General features: G+C 48.7%; 11 protein-coding genes across 11 annotated transcripts; 4 read left to right on the top strand and 7 right to left on the bottom strand.

Annotated features, from left to right (window-relative positions):
* Positions 1-351: 351 nt before the first annotated feature.
* FOIG_09547 (uncharacterized protein) lies at positions 352-1,366 on the top strand (the record flags this gene model as incomplete). The annotated part of the gene is made up of 1 exon (XM_031209828.1): positions 352-1,366. Exon 1 carries the CDS (start codon positions 374-376, stop codon positions 1,364-1,366), a length of 993 nt encoding a protein of 330 aa, XP_031060915.1. The 5' UTR covers positions 352-373.
* FOIG_09546 (uncharacterized protein) lies at positions 1,000-4,300 on the bottom strand. Its single transcript, XM_031209827.1, has 3 exons — positions 3,963-4,300; positions 3,001-3,909; positions 1,000-2,948 (listed from the first exon to the last, which is right to left on the bottom strand). Exons 1-3 carry the CDS (start codon positions 4,211-4,213, stop codon positions 1,952-1,954), a joined length of 2,157 nt encoding a protein of 718 aa, XP_031060914.1. The 5' UTR covers positions 4,214-4,300; the 3' UTR covers positions 1,000-1,951.
* A 758-nt stretch (positions 4,301-5,058) lies between these two features.
* FOIG_09545 (uncharacterized protein) lies at positions 5,059-7,596 on the bottom strand (the record flags this gene model as incomplete). The annotated part of the gene is made up of 11 exons (XM_031209826.1): positions 5,059-5,202; positions 5,295-5,809; positions 5,861-6,179; positions 6,235-6,405; positions 6,455-6,692; positions 6,741-6,824; positions 6,873-6,972; positions 7,023-7,209; positions 7,261-7,318; positions 7,373-7,436; positions 7,491-7,596. 11 exons carry the CDS (start codon positions 7,594-7,596, stop codon positions 5,059-5,061), a joined length of 1,986 nt encoding a protein of 661 aa, XP_031060913.1.
* A 984-nt stretch (positions 7,597-8,580) lies between these two features.
* FOIG_09544 (uncharacterized protein) lies at positions 8,581-9,649 on the top strand (the record flags this gene model as incomplete). Its single annotated transcript, XM_031209825.1, has 2 exons — positions 8,581-8,915; positions 8,965-9,649. The coding sequence occupies 2 exons, from the start codon at positions 8,581-8,583 to the stop codon at positions 9,647-9,649; spliced, it is 1,020 nt and encodes a 339-aa protein (XP_031060912.1).
* A 62-nt stretch (positions 9,650-9,711) lies between these two features.
* Positions 9,712-10,494, bottom strand: FOIG_09543 (uncharacterized protein). The gene is made up of 2 exons (XM_031209824.1): positions 10,040-10,494; positions 9,712-9,985 (listed from the first exon to the last, which is right to left on the bottom strand). Exons 1-2 carry the CDS (start codon positions 10,281-10,283, stop codon positions 9,831-9,833), a joined length of 399 nt encoding a protein of 132 aa, XP_031060911.1. The 5' UTR covers positions 10,284-10,494; the 3' UTR covers positions 9,712-9,830.
* Positions 10,495-10,942: 448 nt separating this feature from the next.
* Positions 10,943-12,174, bottom strand: FOIG_09542 (uncharacterized protein). The gene is made up of 2 exons (XM_031209823.1): positions 11,394-12,174; positions 10,943-11,340 (listed from the first exon to the last, which is right to left on the bottom strand). The coding sequence occupies exons 1-2, from the start codon at positions 12,136-12,138 to the stop codon at positions 10,982-10,984; spliced, it is 1,104 nt and encodes a 367-aa protein (XP_031060910.1). The 5' UTR covers positions 12,139-12,174; the 3' UTR covers positions 10,943-10,981.
* Positions 12,175-12,862: 688 nt separating this feature from the next.
* FOIG_09541 (uncharacterized protein) lies at positions 12,863-13,830 on the top strand. The gene has a single exon (XM_031209822.1). It carries the CDS (start codon positions 13,106-13,108, stop codon positions 13,496-13,498), a length of 393 nt encoding a protein of 130 aa, XP_031060909.1. The 5' UTR covers positions 12,863-13,105; the 3' UTR covers positions 13,499-13,830.
* Positions 13,831-14,044: 214 nt separating this feature from the next.
* FOIG_09540 (uncharacterized protein) lies at positions 14,045-16,336 on the bottom strand (the record flags this gene model as incomplete). Its single annotated transcript, XM_031209821.1, has 2 exons — positions 14,045-16,004; positions 16,062-16,336. The coding sequence occupies 2 exons, from the start codon at positions 16,334-16,336 to the stop codon at positions 14,045-14,047; spliced, it is 2,235 nt and encodes a 744-aa protein (XP_031060908.1).
* A 2,030-nt stretch (positions 16,337-18,366) lies between these two features.
* On the top strand, positions 18,367-19,663 carry FOIG_09539 (catalase; the record flags this gene model as incomplete). Its single annotated transcript, XM_031209820.1, has 2 exons — positions 18,367-18,541; positions 18,597-19,663. 2 exons carry the CDS (start codon positions 18,367-18,369, stop codon positions 19,544-19,546), a joined length of 1,125 nt encoding a protein of 374 aa, XP_031060907.1. The 3' UTR covers positions 19,547-19,663.
* A 1,544-nt stretch (positions 19,664-21,207) lies between these two features.
* FOIG_09538 (uncharacterized protein) lies at positions 21,208-21,490 on the bottom strand (the record flags this gene model as incomplete). The annotated part of the gene is made up of 2 exons (XM_031209819.1): positions 21,208-21,417; positions 21,473-21,490. The coding sequence occupies 2 exons, from the start codon at positions 21,488-21,490 to the stop codon at positions 21,208-21,210; spliced, it is 228 nt and encodes a 75-aa protein (XP_031060906.1).
* Positions 21,491-21,620: 130 nt separating this feature from the next.
* FOIG_09537 (uncharacterized protein) lies at positions 21,621-23,214 on the bottom strand (the record flags this gene model as incomplete). The annotated part of the gene is made up of 6 exons (XM_031209818.1): positions 21,621-21,983; positions 22,051-22,249; positions 22,309-22,374; positions 22,432-22,467; positions 22,518-22,644; positions 22,707-23,214. The coding sequence occupies 6 exons, from the start codon at positions 23,212-23,214 to the stop codon at positions 21,621-21,623; spliced, it is 1,299 nt and encodes a 432-aa protein (XP_031060905.1).
* Between the last annotated feature and the right edge of the window lie 437 nt (positions 23,215-23,651).

Genomic DNA, 23,651 nt, shown 5'->3' with positions numbered 1-23,651 from the left:
ATATCATGCTCCTGATTAATTACAGTCTCACATCAAATCTGTATGCGGCATCGTGCTCGGGTTGGTATGTGACTCCGAGTCCGGGCCCGTGCAAATGCCGTGTTTCGTATGTCCGGTACTCCCCGGAAGTTGATGCTCCACAGTAGTCGGTCTCCAAGCTGCAGACATGTCCGGTACTCCGCGGATCGCCAATTCACCAGCTTGGGACCAATCAGATGTAAGAAAACTAGCCCTCACATACTACGCACGATGTCTTGAAAAGAGATCTGTGTCAGAGACAGATTCTGCACTGATCATTATTTAAAGTCCCCTTTATGTCGAGTTACCTGACGAACCATACACTTTCAACCTGTTTCATTCAGTACTCTTGATCATGAAAGCCTTTTCCTACGAGAATCTCACCGACAGTCTTCAACTGAAAGACCTGCCCGTCCAAGAGCCGGATGATGATAGCGTTCTCATTGAGGTCAAGGCTGCAGGAATCTGCCACTCAGATTGCCACATCGTCAGCGGCCATGGAGACGACTACATCGCCAAGAAGCCAATTGTGCTCGGCCACGAAGTCGCGGGGATGATTAAGAACCTCGGTCGAAATGTTTCTGGCTTTCAGATCGGAGACGCTGTCACCCTCGCGCTCCTAATGCATCCTGTCTCTGAACGCGTCAGCGGCGCCTACGTCGGGTTGAGTTTCGATGGCGGCTATGGCCAATATGTCGTCGCGCCACAGAAGATTCTCGTTAAAATCCCTGAGGGTATTTCTTTCGCACAAGCTGCCGTTGCGACAGATGCGTTGGCGACTTCTTATCACGCTGTCGTGGGAGAGGGCAGCGCTCGGCCTGGATTGACGGTGGGCGTCGTTGGACTCGGTGGACTGGGCATGCATGGACTTCAATTTGCCCGTCTAAAACGATCTATCGTGTATGGCTTCGATGTTAATGAGTCCAAGTTTGATCAAGCAAAGAGCTACGGGGCGAAGGATTGTTTCACGTCGCTTGATGATGCAACCAATGCTGATTTAGCATTTGATGTTATTGTTGACTTTGTTGGCCACTCTACAACCACTTCAACTGCGATCAAGGCTGTGAAACCAGGTGGCAAAGTCGTCACTGTTGGCCTTGCGTCGTCAGACGTCACGATTCCATCCAATACGGGTTCGGGGTATATCCTCAAGGGCGTAACTATCGTTGGGTCCATCGGCGCGTCAATGCAGGACTTGAAGGACGTTCTGACACTTCTGGCCGAGGGTGCTATTAAGCCTGAGCTTACAGAGGTTGCTTTTGAGGAAATACCAGAGACTATCAAGCGGCTGGCAGAGGGAACTGTGACAGGTCGAGTTTGGACGGACCCAAGCAAGGCTATAAGTTGATTGTGAAGGTTGGCATGATTGACTAGTCTCTATATCATCCGAAATAAACGACTCTTTATGGAAAACAGTATAGACAAGCTGAGGAGATTAAAAGTTCCCTTGACCACCTGCAACCATGGGAATGAGCTTTGTGGAACAAGTATGATTGGGGGGTTGATTGCAGAAATCTCTGGGCTGTAGTAGTGGTAACAGCGAGCCCAGTAGTCGGGCCATTGACCGCCGCGGTACCTTAGGCTCCGCAATTGTCGTGGTGCTATAAGTCGGTTGTGTCAATGTGCCGAGATGAGGTAGTAGTCTCAATAGCGACAAATGCCTCGGTGATACTTCCCAACTCTGTTAACGCTGACAGCACATTGTTTGGGCTCAGCTGCGCCACTATTCAATAGTCACACAAGTGAAATTGGACAGTCCCACAGATTGAGTTTAGTGGCCAAGCTACACTAACCGTCTACAAGGGCGAAAAATTCAGTTGTCACGAAGGGAATACCAAGATTAAAGCATGCAAAATGAAGGTCTCATTAATAGCTCGACTAGAAGGTCATTATTCTAAAAGGCTCCAGAAAGAAGAAGAGGAGATGCTAGCATCTAGAGAAGGGCCGCAAAGAGAGCAGCGAAGAGGGTAGCAGCACCAACGGCCTGCTTGCCGGCACCGTTGATGACAACGGGGACAGTGGTGGGCTTGGGGCCGCTGCCGGTGGCACCGTGGCAGTCAGCACCGTTGCAGTTAGAGCCACTGCCCTGAGAACCAGTGGCCTGGGCGCCTGGGCAGTTAGGTCCGCTGCAGTGAGGGACAACCTTGGAGCCGGGGCAGTTGGGGCCGGAGCAGTGAGGGGCACCACCGTGAGAGGTAGTGTTGGTGTAGGTGCCGTTGTAAACAGGGTGATTGTAACCGTGAGTAGGAACCTTGATAGCAGGGCACTTGGCACCGTTGCAGACAGGAACCATCTCAGCCTTGCAGTTATCAGGGGTACCCCAAGAGTTCTCCCAAGGCTTGTACATAACCTCTCCCTTCTTGCAGACCTCGCAATCAGCAGCGACATAGAAAGTCTCGTGGTTCCACCAGTCGTGGCACTCCTGTGTCTTATAAACCTTCTCGCCGGCACAGCTTCCACCGGAGCAGAACTTGGGGACGTATTGGAGACCGCCCTGGCAAGAGCACTCCTCGGTGATGAAAACCCACTCGTTGTCACAGTCGCTGCCGTTGACCTCGATGAAGATGAAGACGGTGCGGTCAGAGGTCTGGGTATAGCACTTTCCGTTGAAGCAGACCTGGACGGCGGTGACGGTCTCGGTGGTGGTGGTCTGAGGGCCGGCGACAGCGGTGGTGAAGGTGGTGACGAGAGTGGTCTGGTCGGTAACGGTCTCGGTAACAGAGTCAGTGACAGTGGCACCGGCACCGATAGCAGAGACGTAGACGGTCAGAAGACGGCCAGCGGCAACAGCTTGACGGGCCTGGAGACGGTTGCGGCGGGTGTCACCACCACAGAAGTTGTCACGGTCGCCAGGGCACTGGATATCACACTGGTCAATATCAACACGGCTGGTGTTGTCGGCATCAACCTCATCACCACAGTAGCAAGCACTAGAGAGGTTAGTATGGTGTATAGTAACAGGTGGGACGGAATGAGACTCACGTATCGTAGACACCAAAGTAGGCACGGCCAGTGCAGAGAGAAGCACAGCGCTCAAGATCCATCTGAGCGTTGGTCTCAGCAAGCTCGAAAGTAGGGAAACCAGCAGAAGAACCGACACAGCCGAAGAGGGTGAAGACACCAACGGAACCGGGGAAGCCAGCGGGGGAAGTAGCAGAAGCAGAAGCAGAAGCCTCAGTACCGGTAGCAGTAGGAACAACAGTCTCTCCCTCAGAGTTGGTAGTGGCACCCTCGCTGTTGGTAGCAGCGCCAGTCTGAGTTCCAGTAGGGAAGACAGTCTCACCCTCAGAGTTGGTGGTGAAGCCAGCACTGTTGGTCTCGATAGCAGTCTCAGTGGGGATGACGGTCTCGCCCTCGGAGTTGGTGGTAGCACCCTCAGAGTTGGTTCCAGTAGCGATAGCAGAGCCAGTCTCAGTGCCAGTGGGGATCACAGTCTCACCCTCAGAGTTGGTGGTAGCGCCCTCGGAGTTGGTGCCAGTAGCGACCTCAGTGCCAGTCTCGGTAGCAGTCTCGGTAGCAGCACCAGTGGGAAGACCAGTAGAGCCACCATCAGTGGCAGCAGCGACAGCAAGATCGGAAACATCAAGCTGGACGGGCTCAGAGCCACAAGACTGGAGGAACTGAATGTTGGGCTTCTCGGAGTTGAGAGTAGTAGGGTTACTGGCCTGCTCAACGGCGGCGCCGTTGGTGTCGGCAAGAGGCTCGGAGTAGATGGTCTCGCCATCGAGGTTGACATCGAGAGTGCAGCCCTCGAAAGCACGCTTGCGACCCTCGATCACGGCACTGACTTTGATATTGAAGCGGATCTGGATCTCGGCTCCCACTGCGAACTTGGTAATTCCTGGAGAAGCGCTGAACTGAGCAATGCCGTTGGCTCCGGCAGACATGCGACTAAAAACACTATCAGAAGGTGTCCTTTGCCCAGGATCTAGAGGTATACTTACACGATGGTCTCGCCATTGGGACCAGTGACGAAGCTTGAACCCCGGCCAAGGGTGGCAGATCCAAGATCAACGGACTGAGAGGCACCGGGGGCGGTGGTGGAGCTGGGAGCTGCAGCGGTGGTGGTGTCGAGGCTGGTGGGAAGAGTAGTGCTGGACTCAAGAGCAGAAGTGCTGCTGTTGGTGAACCTCTTGAAGTTGTGGGCGAAAGCGCCCGAGGCGCAAGCCACAAGAAGACCTGAAGACAGACGCATAGTGAAACGAGTGACTATGTTAAAGAATGACTAAAGAACGAATGAATGAGTGAGTGAGTGATGATGAATAAACAAAAGAGTCGTCAATTTCGACCAGTATATATAGAAAATAGCTTTGGGATCCATTGTATACGACAATGGCATTTGATGTGTTGTTTGGGTTAGTGTAGCAAGTCTAGAACAGCGTACCTTGCATTAGAACATTCCTCTTCGGCTGGTTCGCCGAGTATCCAATAGTGACGACTAGTAAGTTAAGACATCTTCAGTACCGATATTCCGCCTATCACTGCTCTCCCCCAATGAAAAGCATCCATAAAAAGCGTTCCTGGTTCCAGGCTATTGGAATCTGAAGTATGCAAGGGAATGTCATTGAATAACGGGCACGGGTGGCGCTAACGTTATAGCGTTGCCGTTCAACCATGAGCCCCTGGAACTACTCCTGATTTGCTGCCCTAAGTGGATGGCACTGTCACGTTAATCTGGTATTCAAATTTTTGGAATGCAACTATTGGGAGTTAGTCTGCATCTGTCAGAAATGTTTCGCCCCAAAGCTTGACTAAAAGCTTGATCTGATCCATAAAGTGGAGTTGTAGGGAATCGATAGTGCAAAGGGAGGCTCAGCTACGCCATATTCGGGGCTTTTGCTTGGCATGTCATTGATTATGTGAAGAAATGAGGTCTTTTATGAGTAAACAATTTTATTGTTATGTGGATGAATGACTCAAATACGTTCCCGGCGATTTGTTGTTTTTGTGCTCTGGAGCTTTTGCTGCAGTACTCCACATCCATAACATCGAGTATCATCAGTCGATTGTAGACCAGCCTGCTTGGAAAATGTTGATGAATCATGACTGAGACTTTCGGGACCTCCAAATGCTTCGTGTAACCGCGGCTATCTGACCACGACCGTTCCAGATCGGGTAGAAACCGACCATGATGAGAGTCCACCAGAGCCAGATCAGAGACACGACAATCCATGCAGTGAATAACTGTAAGAATAGCAATTAGAAACATGTCTATGTGACGTAATAGAGAGGAAGTATAGAAGAAATGACTGCAGGGTAGGGAACAATAAGCGTACCTCTTGACTGAAAATAAATTTCGCCGCGTACATTGGTAGTGGCCATAATACCCAGTGTCCAAGAAACGTAGCGATAGCCCACCACAGAGCATATTTAGTCCATCGGTGCTGATTATTGCCATCAAAAGTTTGATTTGATGCCGTTTCCGTTGTCGTAGCCTGTTCAGTGCCTTTACCCTGAGAACTTTCTGATCCACTGGAGCTATCATCAGACTCAACAGCTAGCCTTTGTTCCTTGAAATGGCTCCAGTCATAATTATCAGGTCGTATATATGTGATAACCACGCTGTATAGCAATGGGCTGAATAAAGATGCAACGGTGCCGTACATACAGGGTAGGGTCCCTCCCGTAGACGCGACCGTTACTTCTCCGGAAAAGGTGTATGCGGAGCCGAGCCAGACTCCGAGGCCCGTCGCCATTCCTAGGAATGCGGAGCTAATAGCGGCGAGCTTAGTCTGTTTGCGCCAGATTATGGTGAAGATTAGCGGAATCACGCCGGGACACGTAAGAATTCCTGTTGAAAGCCGTTAGTAAACAATGGATTTAACGCAACGGGGTCTCTTACCGAGCATGTAGAGTGTCCAGCCCATGTCGACTCCAATGTAATGGAACATGGCAGTGAAGGCCGCAGCTACAACGCCAAAGACTACAACTCCAATATGTCCCCATCGAATCACCTGCTTGTTGGAAGCCTCCTGATTGAAGTATACGCGGTATATGTCGAACGTAAGGATGGAAGAGACGGCAAGAATTTGTGCTGACAAAGTTGAGGTGACAGCCATGAAGGTCATGAGCAAAACGGCAACGGCACCTCCCTTGCCAGCGACAGCAACAGCGACGTAAGGAAGAGCAAGGCCGTTCGTAACCTCAGCACCGGTCATGAGCTATCGTCGTGTTAGTATCCAGTCTCCAATCAATGCCGCTGGCGACATTGCTTACCCGTGGATACGTTGGGAAGATTGGAAGAGCTTCGAGTCCCAGTGAAGCCATCCCCACAATAGTACCGAGCGACCAAGGTATGCTGAAGTAAGAGATACCACCCAGCACATAGCCTGGGACAACGGCGCTTGGTGAAGCAGCGAATGCTTTGAGGAAGTATCCCGTATCCATCTGGCTATGTTAGACCTGCGCACGAATCACGACGGAAAGCATGACATACAACAACAGCACCGAAATTGGAGGTGAGGAGGATGATAGCGAAGTAGATACCCTGTTGGGAAGTCATGGTGAGTAGAGAACCCTCATAGTTGCCTTCAACAACATGGTTCGACTGAGCGGCGACGACGAGATCGTAAAGACGTCCGATTGAACCGACAGATTCCGATGTTATCACCTTGGCTGTCAACCAGCAGCTGAGAATAAGGATCGCGAAAGTATGGATGTAGTCAGTAAGGAACCTGCCCTTGAAGTCAGTAATAACCTAGAGTGTTAATCAGCATACGTACGTTGCCTTTATACCGCCAACGAGTGTGTAGAGAACGACACCCAAAGGAAGCAAGAAGGTCGATGCCATGATGTGCATTCCTGTTCTGCAGAATGTCAGCGGTGCACCCAACCCATAGAGTAAATGGTCCTACAAGAAGGATATTGCCGCCGATGCGCCTAGGATCATGTTGATTGTATTGAGCAGATTATTAACAATAGCCAAGAATGTGAAGCTCAAATGAGCCATAGTCCCTACACGATTTAGTACGACAGACTGATATTTGAAAACAGCAGCGACTCACCATATCGGATGCGAATGACCTCAAGAATGGTATGGGCTTCAGGGACGCGTCCTTTGCAGACGGTTCCCAGGTAGCCAAAGAAGACAATAACAGTCGAGCAACCAGCGCCATACCAAAATGCGCCGCTGATTCCATAGCTGTAGGTTACTAGGACGCAACTCAACAGGGCGGTACTCCATAGCCATGACTGTAGTACGATCAGTATATCTTGGCGTTATAGAGAGTGAGAGTGGCGTACCGAAACGACAGCAGACGCGACAAGACCGGTTCGTACCGTTCTGTTGGCAACCATGAAACTAGGATTCTATCGTCAGTATGTGTAAACTCAAGAGGGTGCCCAAGCTGCCTACGTTTCCACTTTGGAATTGTCTTCGTTCAAGGTCTTCTTGAGGATCGCGGTCAAGCCCATCATGCCTATTCATAGTTAGCCCTCTTCACTTCTGATTCTGGCATCAGCGGGAAACTCACCAAAGGCAAATGCCAAACCAGCAGCAACCACGACGCCATATCCAACAGATTGGGGCAGAGGTGAGGGGACTACAGAAGGTTCGTCTGAGCGATAGTAGAGATCCATGTTGGCTATTGTGTCAAAGAGGCAACATGAATGTTAGGACTTAAGATCCTCACCATGGGTCTAATGGACCTTTTATGTATATCCCTGGAGTACAGGACATGGCCAATTACTCAGGATCAGCGGCGATGGCGAAATCGCGCGCTTGTACAACTAATATGTGAAACCTGAGAAGGGGTGACGTTGCTCAATCTCCAAGTGTCGTTCAGGCAAGCAATCAATAGTATAAAAGACATTGAGCTTATCTATCAAGAACAAAGCACTAGTCCGCCACACAATATTTGCAAAGACTTAACTGGTTGATATCCTGCCCCGGAATTGAATCGGAGCGCGGGTCGACAGGGTTCGCGTCCGGACTTCCAGATCCGGTTTAACGTCAATCACCTCATCTTCAATCAATATGTTCAACAGTTCGAATTTTGTCGGGCCCAAGTCCATAGAGCCTCGATTTCATGAAAGGAAAATGAAACAGACATTAACTCCACTTGCGATGCAGGGCGAACTTTTTGCACCTAATTCGTGTAAGACCTGTCGACAAAGGCGGGTCAGATGCGACAGGCTGCTTCCCAAGTGTCATCGCTGTGCATCCCTGTTGCTACCATGCGCAGGTTATGAGCGAAAGGAAAAGATTGTATGGACCAACAGTATGGCCTCTAGAGGAAAGATGATGGGAAAGGCCACTTTCGACACGATCACGGATAATGCCCATGATCATAAGGACATATCTGATATTGAGCTCTGCACGAACTTCCCCGTTGCTGGGTCGCCTTTAGTAGACCCAAGCCTACAAAACATACCCAGAAGCTACCATGACTACATCCGCTACTGTGAGTCTCATCTGAGGGCCTTTTCGTTCAGTCACTCACCAACAATACTCCAGTTCATCAAGAGCTCTCCAAAGAGTGTGTCGTATACAACAACTCGCCCTTCAACCCTTTTCTCTCTCTTATGCTTTTAATGCCATCCAGTCAGGCTTTATCCCATATAATGATCTCCATCTCAGCCTTCCACATAGCGCACCGACTTGACATTAGTCAGGTCCAGCTACAGCCAGATCATAGTGAGGTGCTGCGTATAGCACTCCTCAACAAACAGAAGGCGTTAAGATATCTCAAGCATGAGCTACAAGTTCAACCTGAGACTAACACCGATGCAGTCATCGCCGCGGTGTTGCTGTTTGTCAATCTTGATGTAGTGGAGTTCGGCGGTCGAGGTTGGAAGTATCACCTACGGGGAGCTGAAGAGCTCATCAGAATTCGGAAAGGGCTCGTGATAGATAATTCAGAAACTTGGATGCAGTATTTTGATACTGCTTGCACGACGTAAGTTACCTGCCGCCAATGAAGAAATTTACCGAACTGACAGTTTTAGGTTCGGTATACTCGGCAATACCCTTGTTCCGTCACAGTCACTACGTGTGGCACCAATGCCTTTGGACACTGGCTTACTAGACACACTTCGGAGATCCGAGCAACAGACATGGATCGGTTGTCCGGCAGACCTCCTCTCTTTACTGCACGTCATGAGTACGCTACGTACTGTATCGGATCATTCCAGCCACGCGGATGAAACCGCCACTTCAATTCTCGATGGCTTGGACAATTTCTCGCCGCGATCCTGGGCGCATGACTTTGCAGATCCTCAGCATCATGAGTCAAGACATCATCTCGCCCACGCATACAAAGCAGCGGTCAGCATCTACGCCTATCACGCCATCAGGGAAACACTTGGCCAACCACCATTACCTGAGTTGGATATTTCTAGAATCTCAAAACTTGGCATATTACACATGTCTCAGATACCAGCAAGCGACTTCCATATCAAAAGCCTGGTATGGCCTGCTTTTGTTCTGGGCGCTGAAGCTCAAGATTTGCGTACGAGGGAAGAAGTCAAGAACATTATGCACAATATCTGGGTATCCTCATGCTGCTACAATGTCAAGACTGCTACAGGGATGCTTTGCAGAATTTGGGAGCAGGGACAAGATGATGGTAAGGATAAATACAGTTGGTTGAGATTTATCTGGGAGCAAGACGAAAGCTGGTTATTTCTTTGATATGAAGATCAAAATGTTGCCAAGAATATGCCTTTAATCACAGCGCAAATTAAGATACCGTTTTGGCCAAATAATAATTTCTTTTATAATAGATCCATTTCAGATCCCATAACTCCTTCATACATCGGTCCTTAACGCCAGAACCCCCTCTAACTATCGTTCTTCCACCTCAAGCTCTCCCTTAGTTGACCTTAGCCTGGCTAAGGTTCTGGATGATGTTACCACCATCAAATAGACCATTAGCAGCCTTGGCGCGGCAAAGATCCTTTCCGCGCTCAATGACGTTGGCATCACATTGCAGGTTTGCCTGTGCAACGCAGCTAAGTCGGCCACCACCTATGACTATTGTCAGCGACATATTATACAATTTCTTTCACTGCCGCTACTTACAGTTGTTACCACCGGGAACACAGCGACCGGCTTGGCCGTTGGAAGCAGTGCAAGCGTCCTGCTTCAGGCTGGTGTTGGCGACACAGCATTCACCGCTGGGGACAGGTCGGCCGCCGTTCTGACCATTTTGACGGGTGACCAGGACATCACTGCGAGGGGCGTTGCGCACACCCTCAATGTCGACGATGCCGGCGGAGGCAAAGGCAGCGAGGCCGAGAACAATGGCGGTGATAGAGAACTGCATTTTGGATTGTTGAAGAAAGGGTTTTTCTGGGTTTGTTTCTGGCGACTGATTGTGATGAAGAAGATATAGGATGTGAAATGGATTAACCGACCAGCGGAAAAGAATTGAAAGTAGTGATTAAAATGAGATTGTTGAGTGAGAACTGAAGATCTAAAGACCGACGACCCGAAGCTTGGATTTATACTTTTCCCATGAGGCAAAAGACCTCCTGCGATGCTTCTTTGGCCCTGCCATCCAAAACGCGTGCGGCGTAGTATCCCCTTGCCAAGCCATCGTCTCAAGACTTCTACCATGGCATACCGCATATTGTCGTGAGGCTGGGAGGGCTTACTGAGATTGGATGAGACGAACAACGCCTGGTGTTCAGGTTGAGACCAATGAAACGGCTGCAAACAGTGAAACGGTTACATCCATCTCTAGCTACCTACCCCTGGCCTTGGCCTGGTAGTAGCCGCTTTGGGGTTGATCCCGACATCTCGCTTCCTCCGACGTCAGAGAAGTCATAGCTGGCTATATGCACTAAGCCCCTTTAAGCATGCATGCAGGGGTCAGCGTTTATCAAAACGGGTAAGGAGCTAGATATCCAGACAGATCTGAGGTATCTCCTTGTAAGACCAACAATTCTGGCTATTCTCTTGTTTTTAGCCGCTTTGCAAAATGTTTCCAACCAATCTATTATTATAAGCTACGAGGCCCCATTACTGGAAGTCTTCTAGATCTAGACCTGGCACAGCAATGCCTAGGTCTTTCCCGTTCTGATACAGGCCCAAGCTCTTCTCGAGCTTACAGGGATCGAGACTCTTGTGGGTGCGCCAGTTAGGAGTCTTGATGCCACGAATGAGCTTCACTACAGAAACAACACTGTAACCTCGGAAAGGCTCACTGGGCTTTTCCATTGGAAGATTCCTCTCCCGCATTTGTTTCATGAGGTATCCAAGAAGTCTGCAAGAGCATTCTAGAGTGCAGCCAACACGTCCCACAACAAGGTCTTCTTGCAAGCTGTACAATCGGGAAAACAGCTCATCTATGAGCTCGCAGCGCATATGATTTATTTTTTCTGCGTCATGTTAGTTATTTGCATCTATGTATCGAAGTCGGCAACGAACTCACCCAGGATTTGAGCTGGAATCGGCAGACATGTTTCGATAAGTCCAAACGTATTGAGTATTGCGGATCTTGTTAGTCCCTTGAAGCATGGTGTATGTGCAAATGTCCTGGCGAGGAACAACACAATTGTCTCATCATGGCCAAAATACCCTACATCGTCGATAACGTTTCCGTGAAAGGGCCAGAGCGAGTATCCTAAAAAGTTTGTTATCGATTGGCGCCAGGATTCGAAGAATATCTGTACGACCTCCCGGCAGTCATAATAGTCGACAATGACCCCAACTTGCGCTATGGCATCCATTGGTAGGTTGCCTGGTACGCTGTCGTGATGGCTGTGTATAATATCAAGCACTGTGAGGAAGGCTTCAGCATTCCAGTCGGAGGCTTTGATTTCCAACATTCCTTTATTATTAGGTTTTGACTCCTGGTATTCCCCTTGGATCATCTTTCTGAAGACTGGCGATGCGAGACAGAGATGCTTGGCAGAGACGTGAAATTCAATATGGTTCGGATGGCCATTTTGCAGGTATGGTTGTAGCGATGCCATTTCATTCTTGGTCACCGGTGGCTTCGTAGCATCGCCTTGTTGTTTTTGAGACGAGTTGATCTCAACGGCCTTTTTTCCCGATGATATTTCTTGTTCTATTGGCTCATGAATCTGCTGCAAATTCGGACACTGTAAAATCAACAGGGCATCTGCCTGCGGATCAAGCTCAAGCAGTGCTTTCTTCATTATGACTTTGGACATTCAAGTCATCTGAGCTAGCTTACGGTCATGAAATCTTGGAGATTGGTTTCCCCCACCTTGGGCACATTTTTAACCTTTCTTAAATGGAAGGCCTCCCGCATTAATCACGTGCATGTCTTTTCAGGATGCTACCCGGTAGGAGTCTCAAATTTAATGACGTTGATGACTATGATTATTGGTTTACTACTTATCAGATTATTTTCGTGTTGCTTTACGGTATGATTATATGCCGGTAACTTGTGCCTTGTATTTCTGGTGCTACGTTGAGTCATATTGCCTTTCATTACTCTTCTTATGTTTTTGGAACTCTATCTATTCTGACGAGATTCACGAGACTTGTTCGACATGAAATGTGGGTGCCAGCTAATAATAATAGTACAGCTATACCTAATTTGTAATAGCACTCCTAACCCCACTCTGCCATCCGCCCGTCGCCACGAATCGTGTCGGGAAATCTATTATCCGAATACAGCCTACCGACCGTATCTTGGCCTGCTTTCCCTTGTCCGGAGCCAGTGGCTTACGAGGATGGATCACCCTTGTTTCAGCCATCTTATTGCAGAGTACGGAGGTATTTCGCCTCTTAAACACCATTCTTAAGCTCGATTTGGTACAATTACCTGGTCGTTACACACTCGCGAAGCTGTCACCATTTTAACACCAGAATGCAGTGGGCATTGGCGCCTAGGGCACCCGCACAACGATGCCTTTTCTGCTATCCACTCGCAAGCTAGTATAAATTCAGAATATTAGCATTTACCTCGGTATAATGATGTGCAGTTATGTGCCTAGCGGCTCGCAAGCTTAAACTAACAAGGCTGTGAAATTCTTGATTATGCAGATTTAAAAGAGATTAATCGCTGTCCTACGATTTCAGCAGTATCTTCTTACTACCACCAAAACTCGTCTCCCGTCAAGTCTCCCCTTCCCGCCAATTTCGCCGAATCTGCACCCTGGCTCCGTTACCATGTCTAGTCGCACCTCGCCAGTACAAATCACCGAATATGCGAGACCACGCGGCATCACCGCCCTCGTCTTTGGCGGCGCAGTATTTTCGTATTTATGCTTAGCTGGCGTCACCTTGATATCTGAACACAACCCGATCTGGCAAACTCTCGACAATATCTCGCCGGGCAGCGCAGACACGTTTCGCTGGATTGTCAAGACAGGGGTTCCGCCACTTGTCGTGATACACACCATCGAGGCCGTGGCATTTGATCGTACAAGGTTGATGCCACACAGCATCCCAAGATGGGGATTACTTTGGTGGAAATGGGTCCTGAGCTGCTGGATTGAGGGGATTGGATGTTGGCAGCGCTTTGCCTCGGTCGTCAACGCGAAGAAGGCGTCAGCAAAGTAACGTCAAGAAGAGGGGAAATGCTTTGGGCATGGACTCGGGCACCTTATCAGACAATCGAACGCGTCACTGATGAAGAGCAGTCGTCATGGATATCCTGCGAATGGGGTCGAAAGACGGCGTAAGCATGATATAATGATATTGTGTACAGATTGTCATCAGAAATAAAGGTTCGCTGACCATAAAGTTATACTTTAAGCAGCAGCGATGGTTATGAATCATATCGCTCGTATGTATTGAGATGTGTTCGCTTCTTTGTGCTCGGGTGTAAGGTTCTTTCTACCCCTCAACCTTAGCATACGGTGGCAGAATCTTGTCAATTCTCCAAGGTGGATTGACAGGTCGGTGTTGCGGAGCGGCGTCTGTCGCGGTCTTCCAGCGGCCTGGAGACAGAAAGTCACTTCTTTGACGCTAAGCGTAGTTAAAAAATCACCAGACACAATATTCGCATTCAATAGAAATTACTTCTTGATAACAGATGAATTACTAGGCTACTGAAAACTGAGTGTGAATTGTGCGACCCCAGACTTAAGCTCCACATGACGTTCCCTAAATCAAGATAGAAACCGCGGTAACCTCTGGCTGAAGCACAGGATACTCAATAGAACCCGGAGTCTGTATCGCAGAGATATAGTCAAACGCCAAACCCGCATTCTTAAGTCGACTATAGAAAATCTCAGCCGCATCCTTGATAGCCTCCGAGTTCAACTCCTTGTTCTCAGTAATGGTGCGGTCCTTGTTAACATTGTACAAGGACTTGGCGTAGGTGATGAGGTTGTATCGGTCCTCAACCTTGAAGCTCAAGAGCTCGGGCAGTTGGGCAGCGAGAAGCCAGTCCTTCCACTTGGCGTCCTTGGTACCGATGGGGAGAGCGTCGGTGAGATGCTGCTCGGTGTAGCCCTGAAGGTCCTGGAGGCTCTTGGGCAGAGGGGTGCAGAGCGCGGGGGGCTTGGATGGGACGAAGCTGTAGTAGTAGTCCTGGAGATAGTTGACAGCTGTGTGCTGAGGTGATGCTGTGTGGATGCACATGGTAACAGCGTCGATGAGCTGATCAACGGTGGTGATGGTTGGGAAGGTAGGGATCTGGCCACTAGTCTGAATCTCCTTGCACCAGTCGGCAATACAAGCTTCCTTAGCAACGACATCATCCGAGGTATACTTCGTCTCCAGAACAGACTTGACGAATTCCCGGATGATACCCCAGAGGAGGTACATATCAGTAGCATAAGGATAGTTGCGGTACTTATCACCCATCTCACCCTCAATGTCAAAGCCTCGCTTCTTGAGATCGTTGGGAATGTACTTATCCTGGAAGTTGAAGTTCTTGTACGACCAGTTAACAAGTCCGAAAGCGCCGACCTTGGGATCAGGTTTAGGTCCAGAGCCAAAACCGGAGATGCGAGCAATGACGAGGGGAACGAGAAGCTTGCGCGCAGCGTCGTTGAGAGCGAGCGTTCGGAACCAATGAGGGCTGAGGATCTCGTAGAGAATGTGACGCTCGGGAATGGTGCGGTTGGTGGCGACGATGATGGCTTCCTCGATCATATGCGTGTCGACGAGGTGGGTAGCAACTTCGTGTCGTGCCCAGTCAGCTGTTTGAGCAACGGTCTTGGCGTATCTCCACGGCCAGTCGTCCTTCTCAGCGATCTTGCCCTCATCATCAGGGTTCAATCTCTGGTTGAAGATGGTGACTGAGTTATCGAGAGAGCCCTTGTAGTCGAGAGTGATGGCCAATGGGTGAAGGCGACCGTCCTCGTGGAGCTGGAAAATGATCACCGACGCCGCTGCGTACCGATAGCTGGGCTGCCCGGTAGGATCAGGGTTCGGGATCGTGTTTCGGAACTCTTCGTCGTTCTTGACGCTTGTTGCCTCACGGAAGTAGGAATAATCCTGAATCAAAAGATCCTTGCCTTCCTCGAGCAACTTCTTCACCGCGTCAAGACCTTGCTTCTCTGCCTCGGCAATGTAAGCCTTGATCTTCTCAGCAGGAGCAGTCTCGATGGTCGATGGGTTAACACCGCTGAAGTGCTGTTGCGCAAACTTGGCGTCAGAATACCAATCAGCGTGTTCACCCATGTTTCTGCCCTTCATAATGTCTGCGTTCTGGCTTTGCTTGACGCCGTTAACAACAGCACCATTGGGCTTCGCGCTCTGGTCATCAGTAGATTCGGCCTTTGGCTGGTTGTCCTTGCTCCACTTCTCAACATCGGCAAGGGTTGGTCCAACGTAGGGACCATCGGTTGATGAGAGTTCCTTGGGGATGATGAAAGAAAACATGGAAGCAATCTTGATGACGAAGTTTCTCTCGGTCTCGTTGAAGATCTGTCCGACGCCGTCTTTTCTAGGGACACCATCCAGGCTCTGTTGCTCGTCCTGAGGAAGGGTGTTTAGGTGAGGAGGATAGCAATCGCTGGGGTTGCTCCATTGGTAGGTGTTCTGCTTGAGAGCAAGATCACGCTTGACGGGGAAGATGGGCTCAAAGCCTTGAGTGTCAAAATGAGAGGCAGCGCTAGTCAATATCAGTTAGCTACTTTGAAAACGGTCAAGATAGGAACGTGTTGCTTACGCTTCTTCGAGGATCTTATACAGCTCAGTCAAGGCCAAGCGAGTGCCCATATAGGTACCCGTCTCAAGACCCTTGCGCGCAACAAGCTTGCCATCGAGAGCGCCAGTCTTGTCAGTGTTGAGGACGATGCCCTGTCTGAGAAGCTCATTCAGGAAGACGCCCTTGTCCCAGACCTCCAAAGGATCGTCTTCGACAGCATAGTTGACTTTGGAGTTGAGAATCTCGTCCAATGTCAACTGAGGAGGACGAGGTGCTAAAGGAGCTTCTGTTGCCATGGTGGAAGATGTGCTTGCTTGATAGGAAAGAAGATAGGAAAGAAGATTGGATGGTGAGAGGGATGAATGATGTAGAGATGAAGAAAGTGAAGAGATATTTCTGTTGATGCTCCATCAACTACTTTATATATCTTATTTACCTGTCCATCTTAGTTACTCTACGAAGATGGCAACTCTTCTCAGCAGCATAATCAACGTGGCCGATAACCCAAGACTGCCCCTCAGCCAACATCGCCTTGGCGGTTAACACAAACAGTCTAGATCTTGTCAGCAGCATGCTGGTCAATAAAGTCGAGAACGCGTGATGTTTCGGATAAGAACCTCAGCTCGCCACAAGAACAAAGCTACGTTTCTCAGCCAGCCACGGACCCATAGTTGCATCTCAAGAAAACGACCAGACGTGAAGGAACATAGCCTCCGGCTAGCTAGCTTCGGTAAACGAACAGATGGCCCCAGATCGCGCGGCCCGAGCCTGTCTCGAACTAGCTACATAAGCGTCTAGAATCATTCAACATATCAGCCAATAATGCTTAGACGACAGTACTTGTCCAAACTATTAACTGCAGGAAATAGCTGAGCGGGTAAGCCGATGAATTGAGAGCGCCAATCTGAGTCAGCGGCAAATCGTACAAGGAAGCCCCTGTTCTTAGTCAATGCTGCAGTAATTCCCAATGAAGATATATGCATATAATCAGCCGAGACCAGGGGAGCCAGGTGAACGCGCTCGCAAGAGAAGGATAGCAGCTGCGCAAATAAGCGGTGTGCATTTGGTCATCACGCTGAAACAGCTGCAGATGCGACGAGACCACGCGTCTCGCGCATAGGCTTCAACCCAGATCTAGGCCCTATTATGGCGCAAACGATCTCAATTGTTTCAGTTGGCAGTACTAGCTTTATACCTCTGCATGCTACCGTCTGTAAAACGGCTAGACGTTTCTATTGTGGCTGGCTAGTAGTACCAGAATTGGCAATATGCCCATTATAGTGCGGCTAAGGGTCTTAGACATGGCTGGAATAGGCTACGTGGCCTGTATGCTAGGAACAAAACGGCGAGGACCCACAGCTGCATTGACTATTTGGTCTAAACCCCAATAACGTACGTTCTCTGCATCGTGGTGAGCAAGGTTGGTTATGCAGCCCAATCATTGCTGAAGAAAAGCTGCTGACGTTCAAGCTAAGCATGTGTGTCTTGAATTTCGTCGCTAAGCCACGTTATTATCGCAATGGCAATAGAACCATTCCCGCGTATCAAGCTCAATTGGGAGATGCTAAGTGCTGTTGTTCGCTGCTATCCAATATTCTAGACCTTTGTTTCCACTTCGCCAAGTTTGCTTCGTGGAGTTAGGTCTCTTACGCTCTGAAGACCCCTGCATGGTGCAAGTCACGTTGCATGTCAGCCGCACCAGTATAGAGTAGTTCCGATAGACTCCCTAGGCTGCTTAGGCAGCCAAATTCTTTATCGCGACTCTGCATAGAGCTGAAACTTTAACCAGTCCCGGATGCGAATATGACATGTATGCCGCTATTGGAGGAATAAGATCCCTGATGAGTTGACAGTTGACTAGTGTCAGTAATCCCTGATGATGTTAAGCTTTTCCTGCAGCACAATATTACACGATTCGAGGACATGCTGCGTGAACGCTCTACCCCTCCGGTCAGCATGAGTAAGCTTGACATCGCTGTGGCTAGCTGAAATGTCCGCTGATAGAATCTTCGTGATGGCAATGCATAAGTCTGGAACCTCATTTTTACTCCATGTCTCGACTACACGATCACTAGTGGTGGATGAAGTCCCGAACGCCTCACTCGACTTGGCAGCGGCCGCTCTAGAACAGCATCCCTCCTTTTGTGATTATCCTGTAGGGTTGCGAGCTGGAAACTAGTAGATACGCGTAAGAGTTGCGTGCGTGTCTCACACTCAGTCTCTCGACGCCAGCTTCGTCTTATCCTCAAATATCTGCTCTTCTCGCTTGAACTCACTGTCAGATAATTTCCCCATCATCCCAAACTATTTACAAACTACGTTCACAATGTCCACTCAAGTCATCTACCCAAGCACTGGTGTGACCAGCACGCCAGACCAGACATCCAAACCTGCCCCAAATGTTTCGTCAACTGAGACTCAGCCGCCAAAGGACCAGCTCCCTCAGGACTTGGTCAATGCTATGCAAGCAATCTTTGGCAAGCATCCAGGCTACCGAACAAGTAAGCTTCTCAAGATAATAGACTAAGATTCAAGGCTGACGATCTGTATTTGCAGCTCATGCCAAAGGTCTTCTCGTGGAGGGCATCTTTACGCCAACAGAAGAGGCCAAGACGCTTTCCACAGCTGCTCACTTCAATAACCCTTCAACAAAGGTAATTGCGAGGTTCTCTGTGGGTGGAGGTCTGCCTCATGTTGCGGACGTGGCAGACGGCGCTACACCCAAGGGCGTTGCCATTCGCTTCCAAATTGACGAGAACACTCACACTGATCTGATCAGTCACTCGTTCAACGGGTTTGCAACTCGCAATGGCGAAGACTTCTTGACCTTCCTCAAGCTCTTTGGCGCTGATGGCTTTACTGAGGCGCAGCTCAAGAAGGCCAAGGCTGGGGGCGGTGACTACTCCAAAGAACAGAAGCTTTATGATCAAGCTCACGCTGCGTTTTTGTCTTTCCTTGGAAAACCTGAGCACAGGTCAGCTGCAGTTTTTGTGAGCTCTGAGAAGCCGAACCCTCATAACTACGGAACCATCACGTATTACGAGCCCAACACTCATGTCTTGACCAACAAAGACGGCGGCATCACCAACGTCCGCTATCGTCTTGACCCGGCTGACGGGGAGCACCTCTACCCTAACAAGACTCCCGAGGACAAGGAGGTGCTTGCGAAGTTAGGCAACGACTACTTAGAGGATGACCTCAGGCAACGCTTCCCAGACAAGCCAATCGTGCTTACCATTCAAGCACATGTTGCTGGTCCTGATGATGTGCTAGATGACGCTACTAAGCCATACCAGAGCAAGACGTTCATCCCCGTTGGCAAATTGGAGATCAACAAGGTTTCGGACGATAATGCTGCTAAACAGCAGCAGATAGCATTTCATCCTAACCCGGAGAAGGGAGGTATTCAGGGCATCAAGTCGTCTGACGATCCTTTGATCCAAGCACGGAAGGGCGTTTACTGGATCAGTTCGGATCAGCGAAGACATGAGAAGCAGGTTGAGTAGAATACTGTTGATGATAAGTCCTGGTAGTTAGAATGGATCCCAGCGACTGTTAGCTTAGGCGCACCTCCGTGGAGCTTTGGCTTTTTTCCAACTCCCCTGAGTACCCTTACATACTGAAAGCAATAGTTATCTGTAAATCGTCCTTGTTTTAGTAAGAAACACTCAATATTCATCAGTTTACCCAAAGCTTTACTTATTATTTCTAGTAATAACTAGAAACAGGTTTATGCTTATTGATAGGCAGCTAAAAGTTCCAGGGCACTTGGATCTGAGGCAAGTTTGTCCGTAGCTGTGTATCAGTGAGGCGTCACCGTTGTTTCAATGCCTTCTCGGAAATGAGCCTGCATCTTGACTCTTCATCCAAGCAATTCTGCTCTAGCTGTACCAGTTTCACACACGCAGTTGACCTCGGTAGCTTCTGGAAATTGATTTTCGATTGAGACACACGACAACCCGAAAAAGAGTACGCCTGGAGCCGGACTGTCCTAACAATATTGGAAACTATCTCTGGCCAGAATCTGACCTGTTTCCTGGGCTGGCGTGCGACGACAGTATCTTGACAACCATGGAGGGAGACTGGATATAGAAACCGAACCAATAGTTGTAGAGACAGCTCAGATGTGGTATCTGCAGTTGAGACTTGCGGCTGAGAGCTTATATCAGCACAGAGAACTTAGCTTAGTAACTTGATTCTAGTGCGGTTAGGTGTGAACGCTATCACATTAAACGCAGTGAATACCATCTTGCCCTTAGTTAATCATTTAATATAGCATCGTCTGGCCATGTTGCTGGAAGCACCTGTTAGCAATTATTGAACCTTTCCCACCAACCACATCAGCATCCTCTAACCATTACATCCTAAAGCACTACAGCGCGTAAGTGCGGATCACGCTAATAATAGCTTGAGGCCCTGATCCAATCGATACGTACAGCGCCCTGAACACGAGCCTATTCCTGAACTAGATGATTTTAGTGATAAATTATATATTTAAGGGAGTTTTAATATAATTAATAGTTATATAATATATCTGTGTCCTTATAAACCTGATAAAGAAAGGTTAATAAGAAATAAATAATACCAGAATATACATATGGTTATAAGGTGAAGGTATTTAGAAGGATATAGGATTAAATTTAGATAAGCCATAGTATTATAGCTTTTAACCCCATGCCTGGATTATCTAATCTCTGCTAAATTGGATTAATAAGATCCTTATGTATTATAGTAATTTTCTTTTTAATTTTAAGCTATTTAACATTACATTGAAAACCTTAAAATATAATATATTTTATAATATAAATAGACTTTAAGGTTTATGACTATCTTTGATTTTTAAAGAAATTGAAGAAAACTGCTGTAGCTTATTTTAAAACTTATATATAAGCTATTAAAGTTTTAGCTATTATAGGCTTAATCGGAATTTTTAGAGGAATTCTTAAAATCCGGATTTAAGGTAGAAATAAGAGTAAGACACTTGCTTATCATATATGTTATATACTTAGTAAAGTAAGCCGCGAAGTAATGTCTAATTTCGTCACTAAGTGAAGATTAAATGTTTCATTTTATCTAGATGTTATTTGTCTTATATAAAGACGCAAGTCTCATTGACGAGGCGTGCGATACAAGTAAGCGCAAATTCGTATACACCATAGGATGACCATCAAGACTTGCCCGAATTTACCTCGTAGATACTACTGGGTCGATCCGCAGTTCCAGAAGCCATTTCCGCATCACTCTTTCCTGGCGTTAAGGGAGTGGAGCCAAATAGCTCATCCATCTTCTCAAGACTAAGTCCCTTTGTCTCAGGAATAAAAAACCAGGCGAACAGGCCCATAGAGAGACAGAAGCAGCCAAACATAAAAAACATCCCCTGCATATAGGTTAGGTAGGTTCAAGACAAGGGAGTTGTAAAAAGTGAGACTTACATAACCGGCGGTACCCATTGTTTGCTGCATTGTCAAGACAGCTGCGACCCGAGATTAGCTTGCATGTGCGAACTGAACGGATGATGCGACATACTTCTTGCAATGACGAAGTTAAACAACCACTGGGTGGCGGCACCGATTGACACATTCAAGGTTCGGAGTCTCGCTGAAGGAATTTCGGACATGAGGATCCACGGGCATGGACCCCAACCGAATGGTAGAAAGCAGCCCAAAGGTAGATGCACACGATGGCAACGTAACCGAAAGGTGAAATAGGCTTTCCCGCAATAGGGGGCTCGATCCTCCCGTAGATACCAACAATGAACATGGTGAAGGCCATGGCGGCACTGGTCCAGAGCAGACTAGCACGGCGGCCAAGAGAGTCGGCCATGAAGATGAGGAAGATGGCAACACCAGTCACCTTGAGAATTCCATAGATGCCGGTAGCAAACAAAAAGGCTTCGGTGCCGGTCATACCAAGGTTCTTGAAGATCTGGGGGGCATAGTAGTTCTATTGTCAATCGGTCAGTGAGCTGCACATTTGCCAACACAATGCATCACTGCAAGATACAACTTACCACGGCATTTACACCAGTCATTTGTTGCCAGACCATGAGCATGAAGATAATGAAGGTACGCTTGCGATTACCTGGGATCGTGACGAGCTCTCTGAGGAGGTCTTTGGTAGAGGAGCCGCCCACGAGCTGCCGCTCATGTTCAAGCTGCTCCGCAATCTCGCGAATCTCTTCCTGGACATACTCATGATCGACTGGGAGACTAGATACGGTGTCCGTTAGGCATAGGCGATGGCGAATCGGAGGGTGGCAGAGACTCACCCGCGAAGGTTGATTAGGATCTGTTTGGTGCTCTCCCAGTCGTCCTTACGAGCACACCAGCGGGGGCTAGAATCATGGTCAGCGCCAGCTTCAAGTGAATTAAAGAGTCAAGATGTGTGATACCTTTCGGGGCAAAAACACATTCCTGCGATGAGAATACTTTGGTCACGTTAGTTGATAACGACTGGCGCTGGAAACCCTCAACCTACATAGCTGGAAGACCCTGGAATGATAGAGGCAAGATGTAAATGGCTGGGGCAGTGAGGTGTAGAAGGCATGCGTAATTGACCCAGAAAGCCAGCATGATACCGGTGACAAGGAGGAGTTGGTAGCAGGCTACATAGTATGGTTGGTATCAATCAAAGTCTGAGGACAAGTGGTGGGGGATGTTGACCTACCAATGAGGCCACCACGAATAGCACGAGGAGCACACTCTGAGACGTACAGTGGAACGAGAGACGAAGCTGCTCCAACACCGAGTCCAGAGACGAAACGTCCAACGTACATTACAGCAAGGGTGCCGTTGATGGCAGAACAAGCCTGGAAGACAACGCCGACAACTGTGACCGTTCCGGTACCGATAAGACACCGCCGACGGCCAAACCTTTCTCCCAGCCAGCTGGTGAGAAAGCAGGCCAGAAAGGCTCCTCCCTGCAATGTTGAGACGATATTCTGATCGAGCGTGGCCTTCTCCGAGGCCGACTTTTGACCATAGCCGAATTTCTCCTGCAGGGGGTTCATTGCAAGTACGCCGCCGATGGCACCAGTCTCCCAGCCAAAAAGCATGCCGCCAAAGCATGCAGAAAAGACCAAGGCGAAGACGCGCCAGCCATAGATCTCGGGAGGGTCTTCCCGCATCGCATCGTTACGCACGATGGCGCGCATGAGTTTGGGACCAATAGCCATCTTACTTGGCCGGGGGGTACACGTTTTGAAAGACAACAAATGAGTAGGACGTGCTGGGGTATGGTACCTGATATGTAGAGAGAGGATAGAGAAGGGAGTTTTTGAATGGGCTAAAGAATGAACTTTATACCTTCCCAGTGTTTACTAGAACTCGTTTATCATTACCATATGACTTGTTGCTGACTGGATAGAAAACGAGTCAGCTAGCGCGCTTCATAGAACGCGATGCTCGGCCCGACCGCTAAGTTAAGTTGCCGACAAGAGAGACATTTCGGTCAGGGCCATCACCTCCACTTCCCTAGGTCCAGGTAGCTTCTCTTTAGTGTCTATTTGCTTGATTTAGAGTCTCAGCCCCGGATCAACTTCCTCGCAAACGATGCTTGTAAACGAGGTCTACCCCAGCTTTCCTAATCCACCCGATGTTCAGCGAAGCAAGG

This window comes from Fusarium odoratissimum, assembly GCF_000260195.1.
Source record: "Fusarium odoratissimum NRRL 54006 unplaced genomic scaffold supercont1.15, whole genome shotgun sequence".
NCBI lineage: Eukaryota > Fungi > Ascomycota > Sordariomycetes > Hypocreales > Nectriaceae > Fusarium > Fusarium odoratissimum.
This window is presented reverse-complemented; position numbering and strand designations above follow the sequence as displayed.

What these genes read in the sequence shown, in the direction of transcription:
- FOIG_09546 (XM_031209827.1), bottom strand. Translation starts at nt 4,213, where the DNA reads ATGCGTCTGTCTTCAGGTCTTCTTGTGGCTTGCGCCTCGGGCGCTTTC. An exon ending in CCCAATGGCGAGACCATCGT is followed by an intron (nt 3,910 to 3,962) that starts GTAAGTATACCT and finishes TAGTGTTTTTAG; the next exon opens with TCGCATGTCTGCCGGAGCCA. An exon ending in TACTTTGGTGTCTACGATAC is followed by an intron (nt 2,949 to 3,000) that starts GTGAGTCTCATT and finishes TAACCTCTCTAG; the next exon opens with TGCTTGCTACTGTGGTGATG.
- FOIG_09543 (XM_031209824.1), bottom strand. Translation starts at nt 10,283, where the DNA reads ATGCAGTTCTCTATCACCGCCATTGTTCTCGGCCTCGCTGCCTTTGCC. An exon ending in TGTTCCCGGTGGTAACAACT is followed by an intron (nt 9,986 to 10,039) that starts GTAAGTAGCGGC and finishes CAATAGTCATAG; the next exon opens with GTGGTGGCCGACTTAGCTGC.
- FOIG_09542 (XM_031209823.1), bottom strand. Translation starts at nt 12,138, where the DNA reads ATGTCCAAAGTCATAATGAAGAAAGCACTGCTTGAGCTTGATCCGCAG. An exon ending in GATTCCAGCTCAAATCCTGG is followed by an intron (nt 11,341 to 11,393) that starts GTGAGTTCGTTG and finishes AACATGACGCAG; the next exon opens with AAAAAATAAATCATATGCGC.
- FOIG_09541 (XM_031209822.1), top strand. Translation starts at nt 13,106, where the DNA reads ATGTCTAGTCGCACCTCGCCAGTACAAATCACCGAATATGCGAGACCA.